The sequence below is a fragment of the Clinocottus analis genome, unplaced genomic scaffold (genome assembly GCF_023055335.1).
Source record: "Clinocottus analis isolate CAN_PGR_092001 unplaced genomic scaffold, fCliAna1.0.p SCAF_21, whole genome shotgun sequence".
Taxonomy (NCBI): domain Eukaryota; kingdom Metazoa; phylum Chordata; class Actinopteri; order Perciformes; family Cottidae; genus Clinocottus; species Clinocottus analis.
The window spans coordinates 2,170,896-2,185,973 of record NW_027175943.1 but is presented as its reverse complement, the minus strand read 5'-3'; the positions used below and the strand labels follow the sequence as shown (position 1 = coordinate 2,185,973).

General features: G+C 42.9%; 1 protein-coding gene across 1 annotated transcript in view; it reads left to right on the top strand.

The window, feature by feature from the left end:
• col4a5 (collagen, type IV, alpha 5 (Alport syndrome)) overlaps positions 1 to 15,078 on the top strand; it is a 35,764-nt gene that overhangs the window by 4,086 nt on the left and 16,600 nt on the right. Inside the window, exons 2-9 of the mRNA XM_068588055.1 lie at positions 12,679 to 12,735; positions 12,901 to 12,990; positions 13,224 to 13,268; positions 13,522 to 13,566; positions 13,891 to 13,953; positions 14,079 to 14,132; positions 14,226 to 14,252; positions 14,683 to 14,763. Of these exons, the coding sequence (XP_068444156.1) occupies positions 12,679 to 12,735; positions 12,901 to 12,990; positions 13,224 to 13,268; positions 13,522 to 13,566; positions 13,891 to 13,953; positions 14,079 to 14,132; positions 14,226 to 14,252; positions 14,683 to 14,763 (462 nt within the window). The remainder of the gene's footprint in view (positions 1 to 12,678; positions 12,736 to 12,900; positions 12,991 to 13,223; positions 13,269 to 13,521; positions 13,567 to 13,890; positions 13,954 to 14,078; positions 14,133 to 14,225; positions 14,253 to 14,682; positions 14,764 to 15,078) is intronic.

Here is a 15,078-nt window from a genome sequence, read left to right as displayed (position 1 = left end):
TCAGCAGTAGTAGTAGTAGTATTTATATTAGTAGTAGTAGTATTTGTATCAGTAGTAGTATTCATAGCAGTAGTAGTAGTGCCTGTGCCAGCAGTAGTAGTAGTATTCATAGCAGTAGTAGTAGTACCTGTGCCAGCAGTAGTAGTAGTATTCATAGCAGTAGTAGTAGTACCTGTGCCAGCAGTAGTAGTAGTATTCATAGCAGTAGTAGTAGTACCTGTGCCAGCAGTAGTAGTAGTATTTATATCAGCAGTAGTAGTAGTATTTATATCAGCAGTAGTAGTAGTAGTATTTATATCAGCAGTAGTAGTAGTAGTATTTGTATCAGTAGTAGTATTCATAGCAGTAGTAGTAGTACCTGTGCCAGCAGTAGTAGTAGTATTCATAGCAGTAGTAGTAGTACCTGTGCCAGCAGTAGTAGTAGTATTCATAGCAGTAGTAGTAGTACCTGTGCCAGCAGTAGTAGTAGTATTCATAGCAGTAGTAGTAGTACCTGTGCCAGCAGTAGTAGTAGTATTCATAGCAGTAGTAGTAGTACCTGTGCCAGCAGTAGTAGTAGTATTCATAGCAGTAGTAGTAGTACCTGTGCCAGCAGTAGTAGTAGTATTCATAGCAGTAGTAGTAGTACCTGTGCCAGCAGTAGTAGCAGAAGTCTAACTCGCTGTGTAAAGCGTGTAATCCTCGTCCTGCTTCTAGTTTTCTTGGGTCATAATCTCATGTAATCTCTTTGCAGACATCTTTTCCTGCTCTTAGCTCCGCCCCCTCAGCGCTAACAGGAGGTCAACGCGTCTGTTTGTTAAAGACTTCTTTATTTCTTCATCCCTCTGGTTGCTTTGGAGGCTTTAAAGGTCAACGCGTCCGCCCCCATCATCCATCTTTGTTTCTGATTCTACTTTCTCTCTCATCACTAAGCAGACCACCGTGCAGGTCGAACATGTTTTTACCTTGTTACTTACGACACACACACACACACACACACACACACACACACACACACACACACACATGACCACGAGCTCCGGCCGGTGTGTGAGGGACTTAAGGTTTCTTAAAAGCTCTTCGGGGGTTATGAAAGTCAGGAATCTGTGATCTTCTGATGTGGAGGGTTAAGCAGCGGTCACTTCTTCAACGGGAATACCAGGATTAAAGCAGAGCTCCTTGTACAGATTAAGATTAAGAAGAAGTCTGTGAACTTATAGGACACATGCGCCCCATGTTTCTTAAGAGGGCGGAGCTAAGTCCAACACATTTGAAAATGTTTAAAAATGTTCAATTTTTTATCCTAAAACAAAAAATGGACAACGCTGTGGAAGCGACCTGTCAATCACCTTGAAGCCCCGCCCCTAAAGCATTGACTCTAAATTACCATAATTTACGAAATGAACATCATGCTGTATAGAAGAAGACTTGAAACTAGAGATTGAGACATAAACTCATGTTTATAGAAGCATAGACTTCTATACAACCAGAGGAGTCGCCCCCTGGTGGTCAGGAGAGAGAATGCAGCTTTAACACATGAAGCATAGACTTCTATACAACCAGAGGAGTCGCCCCCTGGTGGTCAGGAGAGAGAATGCAGCTTCAACACATGAAGCATAGACTTCTATACAACTAGAGGAGTCGCCCCCTGGTGGTCAGGAGAGAGAATGCAGCTTTAACACATGAAGCATAGACTTCTATACAACCAGAGGAGTCGCCCCCTGGTGGTCAGGAGAGAGAATGCAGCTTTATGAAGCAGTCCGCTTTATCGTCTTCTGATCGTCTTTCTTTCCTTACGACCAGAAGACGTTCGCGTGGGATTAAATCTGTTTTTTTTTCAGGAAAGGAAAGTTGTGTCTGTTTGTAAGATCTGATTCTGGGATCAGCTTTTGGGGATAATCCAATGTTTTAGTGTTTTTTTTCTTTCTTGCATGTTATCCAACTGCTGTGTTGTGTTCATGTGCCGGTGGGAAAGACAGACATCTGGAATTTCAGCGTTAAACATCAGACTCTGTTTATTCGTGTTATTATTTGTCAGATAATCCAAATCGGAAAGTATGACGGAGGCGGCGGCTGCGCAAGTGGAGGAATAATTTATCGTTGATGCAGGTGTGGACGTGTTTTCAAGTCCAGGAACTACTTTCCAATAAAGTGGTACATACTTTATTTAATTTTTTTAGTGAGAACAAATTGCGTGTGTGTGTCTGTGTGTGTGTGTGTGTGTCTGTGTGTGTGTGTGTGTGTGTGTGTGTGTGTGTGTGTGTGTGTGTGTGTGTGTGTGTGTGTGTGTGTGTGTGGCTGCGATCCAGTGAGCCAAGTCCACCTACACTGAAGAGTCACAAGACATGCCGTCCTCCCTCCTTCCCTTCCTTCCTCCCTCCTTTCCTCTCTTCCTCCTTTCCTCCCTCCCTTCTTTCTCTCTCTAAAAAAAAAGGGAATTTTTACAGCCCAAAGGAAAAACAGCGCTCTGCTTAAGGGACGAACACATCGCTTCAGGTGGGAAGCAAAGAAAAACAATAAAGCTCCGCTGGAGATGCGAAAAAATAAAAAACAAAACGGATCAAAAGAGAGCGAATGAATGCAGAAGGTGCAGAGATGGAAATGCATCACGTATCTGTCCCCCGAAGCGGGAACGCTTATTGTTTTGCATTCTTTCCTGCTGAAGAAGAAGGAGAAGAAGAAGAAAAAGAAGAAGAAGAAATCTGTCTGAGATCAGCTTGTGACCTTGATCTGCAGATGTCTCCTTTCCTCTCTCCTTACCCCCTCATACCTCAAACCGTGTTGCACAGCTTCCCCTGAAGCGCTTATTAACAACCACGATGTCTTTCCATCCTTCAGCGGCCTTTTTATTGCCCCTCGCCGCATCCGTGGTCGCGCTCGTCTTTCTCTCTGCGTCGTTTTTTTTTTTTTAATTGGACGCTGAAGGTCAAACACAAAGTCGCCTCGTTCACTCTCTCGCTGTCTTTCGCGGTCTCGTTTCCTTGTTTTTTTGTCGAGAAATCCGGCAAAAAATCCTCCCAACTTCCAGCATTAGCGTCTCCAAAAGGCAGCAAAAAGTTTTACTTTTGACTTCTGGTGGATTCTCTCGATGAAGAGTTGAGGTTTTGCGTTAAAATATGAAGCAACAAATTACTTTTATTCAAATTCTGATGACTACAAAGTAAAGACACATTATTCCTACTTCATATTTCTAACTTTATGTGATTATGAGAGTGTGATTTATTCCCCAAATTGTTAGAATAAACACATAAAATAGACACGATGACGTATTTTACTCATAAAGTAACAGGACGTGATGATTGACAGCAAAGTCCACCAATCGGTTCGTCTGCTCTTATCACGAACGGCACTTCGTCTCTCGGCCTTCTATCTCTCCACCGACCCTCCAGATCCGTTCATCTCACATGAGGGGCCGATGGCGAGAAGCGATAACACACACACACACACACACACACACAATGCTAAAACACACAGCTTAGCCTGTAGTCTGCAGTCGTCCATGAACGAATGAATGAAGTCATCAGAGGCGCTTCAGAGCGGCAGAAAGCTGTTTTGACTGCAGCAGATTCGACCGTGGTGTGGGAGGGCATCTGGTTCTCTCTTCTTCTCTGTTTTTCTCTCTCTCTCTTTCTTCCCTCTCTCTCTTTCTTCTCTCTCTCTCTCCTCTCATTACTTGTAATGCTCTCTCTCTTTCACTTTGGGCACCTGTTTGTCTAATCAAACTTCTGAGGAGGAAACATGGCTTCCCCAAAAGCCACTTGGGAAAAAGTGTTTTGGAGTGTTGCTTTTCTGCACGTGTGTCTGTGCGTGTGTGTGTGTGTGTGGCTACTGTTTCAGACAACAGCGCTATCACGTTACCTTTTTATACACTTGTCCAGATGGAGTTATTTCAAAGTAAAAGACAAGCTATTGACACATATTTGACGTCACCTGGCTGTTCCCTCCTTCACTTCTTTGCCCCAAACAATGGCGGCTTGTTTACGTTCTCCTGACATGAACCTCTGGTGGGCGCGAGAGTTATGACTCCCTCTTTGAGGCTGGAGGTAGAGAGATGTTGTTGTAACACTAGACACCTTTTAGGAGGACGGTGGGACGCATTCACAGCCTGTTTCCTCCATCAAAACCGTCTCACACAACGGTGTGTAGGTATCTTAAAAAACATTATTCCATTTGTTCAACCCTTTTCGCTGTCTTTATACTTCCTGGTTAATGATTACATGTGTACAACATCTAATATATTATCTAGTAAAGATGCCGCCTAGCCACAAACCCACATTAGCATTGGTTTGGAGTCGTGTTAGCGTCCGCCTGACGAAGTCAAGTCCAATATTCTCTCTCTTCTTGCTCTGTTGTTGGTCTCCACCAACTCCTGAGGGAGATAGCTGGCTGTATAGCTGCTAAATGCTAATACCAGCAAGATAATTACACCAACTTGATGCTAACACCAGCTAGAAGCTAACGTTAGCCGTCTGCTGTTTGGTGCTGATCAGGTCGAGTGTTTTTTGGGTCTTTGGTTGATGACTGATCCAATAATTCTGACCCCTTCTTCATCAATTCGTCAACTTTAAGGATTAGATGAAATGTAGGAGCACATCTCTGGTTGACATGAGATTTAAAGGGTGATTTTGTGTGAGTTTTTCTTTGCAGAAACCTAATTTTAGTAGTTAAAGTTGGAGCGCTCGTTCTTTCTCTTCACCTTTCTTTACTTTCCACATCCCTCCCTCCCTCTCCATCAGATCGGAGTCCCGGGTCAAAGCCTAATAACTTGTGCTGTACATACGGGCGTCACCAACACTGTGTGCACTCTACACTGTGTGTGTGTCCCTCAGGTGGAGCCAGGTCTGAGTTAATCCTGCAGGCCGGTGCGCCGGCTGGTATGCAGCTAAGCCGTTAGCACGCAGCCGGAGGATAATGTTCAGCCGCGGAGCGAGGTGCCCGTTGTGGTCTCTGCCGGAGCGCTTTCCACATTGTTCAGTGACACGGAGGCTTCTGATCCACCGCTTGTTTGTAAATTAGATGTTTGACTTAATTATTCTTCTCTTCTATTTCATCTTCTTTCTATGTGTGCTCCTTTTAGAGATGTGTTTTAGGGACTGCTTCTTGATTTTGACTCACAAATTGGGGACAAAAAAGAGCATAAAGTGTCTTTTCAAGCCTCAGGAACAGCTTCAATGATGTGTGTGTGTGTGTGTGTGTGTGTGTGTGTGTGTGTGTGTGTGTGTGTGTGTGTGTGTGTGTGTTCACATGTGTTTGTTTGTGTGGGTCAACACGGAGTGCATGATGACATTCCTAGACAGACCGACCACCCGTCGGTCAGAACAACGGGAAATATCAGACATCTGTCACGACCCAGTAGGAGACGAGAAGAAGAGGAGGAAGAGGAGGAGGGTGGAGGGATAGATGGAGAGACAATAACATATTAAAGGCAATCACTTTGGGACAAAAGTTAACAAAACCCTTTAGCAGAAACTGAATTAGCTTCTTGTGTTCAAGTGACTTTGTAACTCGCTTTTTAAACGTTGTATTATGCACAAAAAAGGTTTAAAACCTCCTTTGTTGGATGAGAAAATGCTTCCCTTTATGTCTAAAAGGTGCATTTGCTACAAAGCAAAAGATCTGACATTTCTGATGCACATTTCTCACCCGGCAGTCGTGATAAGATAGCTAAAATGCTAACAGCTAATCCAGAGAAGCTAGTTCTTTCCCCCTCCAAAACATTTCACTTTTCTCACTTTGTTCCTGGTGCAGGAACAATAGAAAGCTCCACAGTTTAACTCCACCCGCGTAACGCCGAACCAGCTGCTGCGTCTGGTTTTGAAAGCGAAGAAGATATTTAGGAGAAATGTGGGCGTGGCCGGGACCTGCTGTGACCTGCCTCCTCTCAGGATGAGATCGCACAATGAGGTCTCGGAGAAGCAAGAGGGAGCATGTTGCAGCTGCGGGGATGTGAACAGAAACAAAACACCCAAAAAAATGTAAATCCAACTCATTCATAAGCAGAACGAGGGCCTCTCGGAAAAGATGTATTTTTTCTTGCCTTTTGATTTTTTGGGATGTCTAAATACCGTTTTTTTTCCATCTTTTTTTACCTGCACGCCGTCATCGTCACCGCCCTCATGTGGTGAAGACGCGGAACTGCAGGTTCCAATACGACCGCTATACTATGAGATGAACATTTTATGGCAAAAATGCCGGGATGTTCAATTGCATTCGGCCCCATGTTGGTATATTCTGACCCACAATCCTTTGCTCAGCGTGAGATATGAGCAGGAGGGTCCGAGGTGCAGTGTTAAAGGTAGTATGTAGTAACTGAATGCAACAGTACGTATACTTTGTAAAAGGCGCTGCGGTTCGAACTCAAAGTAAAAAAGAAAAAACGATGCGACAAAGTGACTTTTTGCTCAAAATACCGTATCTGGTCGCTTTAGAGTTGTTTGTCGTGGTTCAGACTGAACTCATTAGCTCTAATAAAGGTTATATAAAGCTTAAAAAACATATTTAATTGCAATTACAACAACTCTGTCATGGTCAATGTACCACAAATATAAAGAGAGACAATGAGAACAAGAAAACATCTGAATGTTTACGACTGAGAAGTCCAGTTAGCTTCACATATAACAATAATTATGTAATAAAATGTTATTTAATGTATTTGTGTAGCCCATTAGCACACGTTTACCTCAAAGGGCCTCCAGGAAAGAACATAACCCTAAAACTAAATCTACCGCTGAGTGCTTACGGTCATTCAGGAGTCAAATAGCTCCAATAATATTCTCCTTTGATGCAGTTCAGATTTAAAACCTGGCGTGGAAGAAGCTCCCCGTCCTTAACCTCCATCCAACGCCTTTCAGGATGAACTGGAAGCGTCTGAAGCAGCTTTCCACATGTACATCTGTCCCGCTATCTCAGCCATAAAGCGCTATCTTGTTTTGTCTACAGCGGAGGCCTCCGGGTAAATATTTAAGGCTCATCCAAACAACGAATGCGGGATCCATCGCTCGGTTTGCAACAGTTCGGCGAGAGGAGTTTACACACAGACGTGGACTCTTGATGTCTCAAACAAAGCGTCTGGAGGGTTTCCTGAGACTTTGTTCGGACCGATGCTTTTTGTGATCCCTGGAAAGCAGAAGAGGGCGGGAGGAGGACACGGACTCTAGAGTCTCATCTGGACCCCGTCGGTCCTGATGAGGCAGATTGAATTCAAGCTGGACTGAAACCCTGAAAGGTGTCTTTTTAAAAAGGTCCACGTTGGTTTGAAACAAGCTGTTGTGTGTTTACTGAAGGAAGAAGAAGACTTGAGACCACACTGATGTTTCTGTGTTCTTGCAGTTTCCTGCATCCTTAAGTCCCGCAGGCGTGATCTTTCCTTTCTCCTCCTGTCCTTTAACTTTGTCTCCTCCCTCCCTCCCTCCTCCCTCTCAGTCTATCCAGGTATTCAGCCGCCGCTCCCCTCTCTAATTTCTCGCTCCCTTTGGCTACGAATCTCGCTGCCAAGTGGTGATGTAGGTGGAGCGTGTGCAGATGGGCTGGCGGAGGGAGACGGGCACGTCCGGGCCTGCGCCGGGCCGGGCCCGGTCCCGGCTAGACCCGGGGAGGGCTGTCACGTCTCCCAGAGGAAGGAATTCAACCCCCACTCCCTCCCCTCGTTGACAAGAGCCACAATAGACCAGCAACGTTTGCACGAGATCGTCTCAGAACCGGTTGAATAATAATAATAAGGTTTATTATAAATAGTCTTTTATGTGCAAAGAATTGGCTGTGAAACATGGTTTTTTTTTATTGCATGCATCCTTTTTTTGTCCAAACTTGGTGCCTACATTACCCACAATGCAACCCCAACAACCGACAGCATAAGTCAGAGAGAAATGCTGAACTCATCTGTATTTAGTATTTTTTTGTATTATTTGTGTAAGCGTGTCGTTCTGAAGGGCTCTCCCTGCAGGTGTCTCTCAGTGGGAGGTCACCAAGGGGGGGGGGGGGGATGTGTGTGTTTGTGTGTGTGTGTGTGTGTGTGTGTGTGAGGAGGGGGGGGGTCAACACTCATTTGACCAAATGGGAGCAGGAGATGGGGAAGAAAAGGTGCATCCAGAAGAAAGAGAATATCAATGGAATTCCTGGACCGGCACTGTGGCACGTTTGTGTGTGTGTGTGTGTGTGTGTGTGTGTGTGTGTGTGTGTGTGTGTGTGTGTGAGACAGTCGGGGGTCTTCCTCTTCTGAAGACCCAGTTAGTCAACACACACACACACACACACACACATGAAACGATATAGTGCAACAACACAATCTTCTAGTTTTTCGTCATCAAATTGTCAACAGTTACTAAACTCTGATTATTTTTGTTACGCAAAATATAAATTAAAAAGTTAGAAGATAAAATTTTAAGTACTCATCCCGGAGGAAGTTGTTGTGCAGCCGTTGCAATGCAAAGTAGATAGTTCTGCAAATATATATATATATATATATATATATATATGCATATATATATATATATATATATATATATATATATATATATATATATATATATATATATATATATATATAGTTTATATATGAAAAATATAAAAAATATATACATAAATAGTTTGTGTGTGTGTGTGAACATGTGGTCTCTCGTTGTGTTTAGATTAACGGGTTCAGTGAGTTTGTGTATATTAATGATGTATTTGCAGCTGTGTGTACTGTTTATGAGAGTATTTGTCTATTTACAGTGTGTGTGTTTCAATGCTGCTTGAATGCATATGTATGTGCGTGTGTGTGTGTGTGCGTGTGTGTGTGTGTGTGTCTAGTCATCAGTCTTTGATGAGCGGGGGAATTCCAGTCTCGCCGCTCTAATCCTCGGGTACTTGCCTTCCGCTGCGTCCTCCTCACCTGAACACACACCGACAGCACTTCTTCATTTTGTTTCATGAACAAATCGACCTCTCAGATAATCCTACACCTTCATCTACGTTTCTTTTTTTGACAACAGCTCCAAAGAAATACACGTTTATCTCCTTATCTGCACACTGCTCTCCTCCAGTGTTTCTCATGGCGCTCTGTCAGCTGTGTGTGTGTCACCACAAGGCTTTTAAAGGGTCTGAGTCCTTCTTCACCTTTTGGAAACTGTGCGTGAAAACCTTCCCGAAGCCATTTTAAGTCCCAGCATGCCCCATTCAGACAATCTTTTGGCATAAATTACATAACTTTTTCAATTATTGAACCAAACGACTCAGTTTTTTTGACTGAAACTCCTTCCTGACAGGACAATTCTTTGTTTTATTGTGATTTTTGTTGCAGATTCTGATTCTTTAGGTCCTAATCTTTCCAAAAAGGTGTCTTATTGACGCTCCAGGAGGCATTTTTGGGGAAATCTGGCTCATATCATGCTGCATGTTCATAGTTACCATCAAAATATCTTTTTGATAGTGATTACATCTTTTTCACAAGACTTTGCTGAACAAATGCATACAACAAACACAAGTATATGAATTAATTTGGGGATCCTACGACGACTCAAACACAGAGAAAAGGAGGTCTGGAGACAACATTGGTTTGTCAACGGGTTAAGGTCATAAAATCCACCACTCGTGGACAAAATACGGAGCAAAACCGGCCGGCGATGACGAAAAACTTTTTTTTTAAAAAGAAAGTGGAAAAGAGAGAGTGAGGGGAAATGATAGAGAGAGAGAGAGAGAGAGAGAGAGAGAGAGAGAGAGAGCTAAAAGACAGATAGAGACTGAGGGAGTGGAGCAAATATCTGCAGCTCACTGACCTCTCTAAAGGGATTACATGCCCCGTCAGTGCCTGGGGGGTAAATGAGAGGGAGCAGCGTGGAGAGGAGAGATGTGTTTAACACTGTGTTCAGGCAGTTTATCAGTTCATTTCAGCCTCTTCTGTCAGTCCAAAGGGAAACAGATTGGCAGGACGAGTCAAACGGGGCAGAGCGACACCTCAGCCACATGGGAACTAAACAAATGTGCGATGAGATTAAAGAAAACAGGCAACAAACTCCCTCCATGAAACCTTTCACTGACCTTATAGTAGATTCATGACGTCATTAAATAGATACATGATCTCAATATCAAGGTTTTACTTGTATTTAGTAGTATTTAAATTGTTTGTAATCAGTTGAGCATTAAATCACAGTGGAATTAGCACGCTAACTAGCATATAGCTGGTTTCCTAGCTAGCTTTCACGCTACACTGATCCCGGGAAAATTATTCCGAACAAAGTCGTCGCTACCCGGCGACAGCAAAGTGCTTTCATACGCTGTGACGAGAGCGTTTGGATGAACGCACTCCAGCTGATACTTTAGCTTGTTTCCTCTGGCTAGTTAGCTGTCGTGCTAATTCCACCACGCTTTCAGCAGCGAGCTGGTGGCCAGCTGGGTTCGCTCCGCTTCGCTCCTCGCCGCTCTGGGGGCGGGTCCGCCGGGAGACGAGCCAACCAGCTAGCTAGCTAGCTAGCTAGCTAGCCTCTCTTGTTGCTAACAGGGTCTCGCTGATATTTATGAACTTTCCCGGAGATTGAGTTTAGTTTATGGTTTATTTTAGAGCATTGAGGTAACTCATAGTGACACAGTAAAACATGTGAGTGTGTGTGTGTCTGTGTGTCTGTGTGTGTGTGTGTGTGTGTGTCCGTTTTAAAGGCTTATTAAAGAGCGAGCGCTGTCATGCTTTTCGGGGTAAACGCACGTCGGGTTGGGAGGGGGGAGGAGGGGTGAAGGGGGGATGAGCGTAGCGACGGCAATAAAACCGACGGATGAAAAGAAAGAGAGAGAGACGGAGGTGAAGAGAGTGCGAGCTGCAGGCCTGGGCGTGGGAGAGCAGACTGCATTGAGCTGAAGCAGACCAGATACTAATCTGGAGATTCAGGGCTTGTAAAAACACCTACACACACAACACACAGACACACACACACACACACACTTGGCTGCCTACCCATGAGCAAATTCATTCAGGCATGTATGTCTGTGTGTGTGTGTGTGTGTGTGTGTGTGTGTGTGTGTGTCGGTAGCGTCTCTGCCCTCCAGTCCAGATAACTGTTTGCATTGTGTGTTTACCGCCAACATGTGACATCGTGTGCATCTTGTAATGTCCCCTCTCTGGCGTGGAAGATCACGGTGGGAATCGAACCCTCAACCCAGGTGGTACAAGCGCGAGAAGCTTAAAATCCTCTCGTTTGAGGAGTTGAAATCAGCAACTAAACTCGATATTTTCCACCAAACGCATCCGACAAATTAACTAAATAAAAATAAGAGATCGCAGAATTAACACGTACACGCAGTCGGATGTTGACCTTTGACCTCGGCATGACAAAGAAAGTGTCATCCCGTGTACATCTTAAAAGATTCCCACTGTTAGATATGACTTGTACAGATGTGAGAACAGCTGCGTATCACCTCCCACTGTTCCTGACACAGGTGCTCATTGCAAATTCGGCTTTAATTTAATACATTTTCACTTTGTTAAGACTTAAGATGTCAGAAAAAAAACGCTTGTTTGAAGCTTTTATTGTTAAACAATCAATTTCTATTCCAATAAACGGGAACTTGCTCCCTAAGTTCAACATGTGGAGACGAACGCCATTTCGTTGTTTGGTTTTGGACGAGCAAAAACAAAGACGGACGGCCGCTTGTTCACATGGGCGGTGAGGTAACGCTGTTTTGTGAGTCAGGAAGTTGTCACAGAACAAACAACCTCCCTCTAATGATCTCACTGTGGGGATCGCCGGGCCGAGACGGGAGGACGCGACCCGTGAAGCTTTGTTTGCTCGACGGACGCAAACATTTGCAGGTTCCAGCTTCTCGACTGGGAGGATCTGCTCTCATACATCGCTGCATTTTAAGCAAATATGGTTTTTTTGGGGCCTTTTGGGCTCTAAAAACAAGAAGTTTAAAGGACATTTTCTTAGATTGAAACATGGAGGCGCCCTCGTGTGGCTCAAAGGGGAACTGCCGCTAAAAGATAGAAAGGTCAACGCCGACCGTGAGCTCAGGAACGCCATCGGGCACAGAAGAATGCTGACTTGACGAACCCGCCCGTCTTTCTCACAACCTGGCTGCCCGGCATGCGTGTGCTCGATGCCCATCTGGCATCCGCTGTGTCAACAAGCATGGGAATCGCTCACCAGCAGCTCGGCTCACATCGCTCCCCTATCTGCTTCCCCTCACGACCCTCTTCTCCACAAGAAGAGCGTATTCCTGAAGGAGATAAATGTGTTTTATTCGAGATAAACGCTGTTTATTTGAGGTCAGCGTGGCGTCTTTCGGGCCTCGCTGACCTCGCGTCTTTTCCTCAAACAAACCTCCTTCTCCTGTGGGAAGAAATGAAGGAGCATGCAGGGGTGTAACAATAGCTGGTGGATTGATTTCAGCATGAAAATACGCAGATGTGCATCACGTTATTGTATTATACAATGAGGGAATTCACCAACAAAAGAAATGCGAGCAAAAACATGCAAACAGACATCATAATGTCAGTGTTTGCAGGATGCTGAAAGGACATTTTTATCATTATTCTCCATGAAAACTGTCCATATTATGAGAAGCATAATAATTTAATTCAAATGTTGCATTGTGTATATATATATATATATATATATATATATATATATATATATATTCTTTTCTATGGTATTGTTCGTGTTTTGAAGAAAATGAGACTATAAGTAAAGTAAATAAATATTTATCTCTATTTTTCTTGTCGTCCAACAGGCCTGCCACGGCTGCGTGGGATCCAAATGTGACTGCAGCGGAGTGAAAGGAGGCAAGGTAGGCAAAAAGGACAATATAGAAATGCATATATATATATAAATATATATATATATATATATATATATATATATATATATATATATATATATATATATATATATATATATATTTGCATGTATATTTATTATTGTTTTCTAACTGTATCTGCATCCCTGTGTGCAGGGCGAACGGGGTTTCCCAGGGCTCACCGGACAGCCAGGGGTCCCAGGTTTCCCCGGACCTGAGGGGCCGATCGGGGGCAGAGGAGAGAAGGTGAGTTTGAATCAAGTTTAATAACAAGATTTAGGATTTAATTTGGAACACATGACGGGAAGAGTCGGAAAAATTGAGAAGAGAAAACTTGCTTTCAATTTCGGCATTCCTAGTTTTTAAAAAGTAAGAAAACACGAATGATCGACGGGTTTCGGTGCTTAAATAATAGTTTTACACAAATTAGTCAGGAGATTGTTCATCTAATCAAGCGTTTCGTCTGTTTTTCCTTTCAGGGAAGCGATGGACTTCAAGGAATATACGGTCCAAAAGGAATCAGAGTAAGTACATTCATATTTATTTTGTGTTTTTTTGTTGCAGAAACAGCTCATTCTTCTTTATTCAAACAAAAAAAAGAGTTTAAAAATAGTAAATTTGTTTGGTTGATTCATGATAAATTACGAGCTGTAATGCCGCCCTCCGACCAGCAGGCGTCCCCATTTCACCTGATCCCTCATGATGAAACCATACGCTGGTTTCTCTTCTGTGGCTTCTGTTATTTACAGTTTTTATCATTATTTATTTCTATTACAGGGTCCCTCTGGATTGCCAGGATTTCCAGGAACGCCAGGACTTCCGGTAAGTTTTTTATTTAATTTATTTAACTGTAAACGGTCAAATTTAAGCCTACAACAACTTGTATTCTTATTTATTTTACACAGTTTTAAATAGATAACATTAACAACTATTAAAAACACCATAACGACGGTGTTGGGGTTTATTAATATATCATTATATAATTCATGTATTAAACTGAACTGTATTTATGAATTTAATGCAAGTAACTAATGGGACGAATTTAAATTCAATCACCAAAACCTGCTGAAATATTATAAAATGAACAAGTATCATATATTTTACGTAACTTCCTGTTTACTTCCTGTTTACTTCCTGTTTCCTCAGGGTCTGCCCGGGCAGGATGGACCTCCAGGCCCGAGAGGAGTGGCCGGTTGCAACGGGACGAAGGTAAAAAACTTAAATATATTCTGAAAGATTCAGCAAAATGACGGGAAAAGGACATTCATATATTTTCATTCATAGTATATATTTTCTGTGGGCTGTGTGTTAAATGAGCTTCTCCTCTCTCTAAGGGAGAGAGCGGTTTCCCAGGAAATTCAGGAATTCCCGGACAGCAAGGCCGATCGGTGAGTTTGCGGCGCGAAAAAATAAGAGTTTGTGTTTGTAAACGATTTACTTTTCTTCTTTAACGTTCTCTCCTTCCTTTCTTTCCTTTCTAGGGTCCTCCTGGTCTGCCAGGACAAAAGGTAACGCTCACTTTAATCATGTTAATTGGCACATAAAAGAAATAAAAATACAAATGCAACATAAGCAAACAAAAATATAACATGCATGCAATTTTAATATCTTAAAGAAATAGAACTTGTAAAGTATTTGCACGTGTTCTTCTGTCAGTGTTTTTATTATTGTACAACACTTGTAAAACACACAAACTGCTCCTTTTTGTTTCATTGGGTCTTATCTAGTGAATTATTTTAGTGTATTTCGTTCGATGTTTGTCTTGTTTTCGGCCGCAAGGTGGCGCTGTTTTACTTTATAACACTTCTGCAAAACAAAGAGAAACCGCGTGTGATATTTTTGAAATAACAAACCTGTGAGACTTGGCGGATGTTGCGTCGTCGGCTCAGACGTTGCCCGTCTCACGGCGTCCTCTCGTATGGTTTCTCTTCCTTTCAGGGCGACCCGGGCGACGTGATCTCCACCAATCGGTTCGGAGAGAAAGGAGCAGTGGGATTGCCCGGATTGCCAGGAATTCCCGTGAGCTGTTTTTGTATATTTTAATACCTCAGAAGCCCGTACTGTGCAGCCAAAACTTTGTTTAAACTTTATTTAGTGGCGATACAACAGTTTGCAACGTAACCAAACATTGAGTGATGGTGTCAGATTGGAAGGAAAAATGTTTTTTTCTAATTTTAAAGCCTCATCAGAGGGAAAACATTGACATATTGAGGCGTTATTGATCTGGATAGACACTTATTCATCACATTTTGATGAATTATATGCTGAATTATTTCAAACACAGGATGTATTTTCATATATTGAGCCTTCAAATAAAGATTAATTTCGTAATAC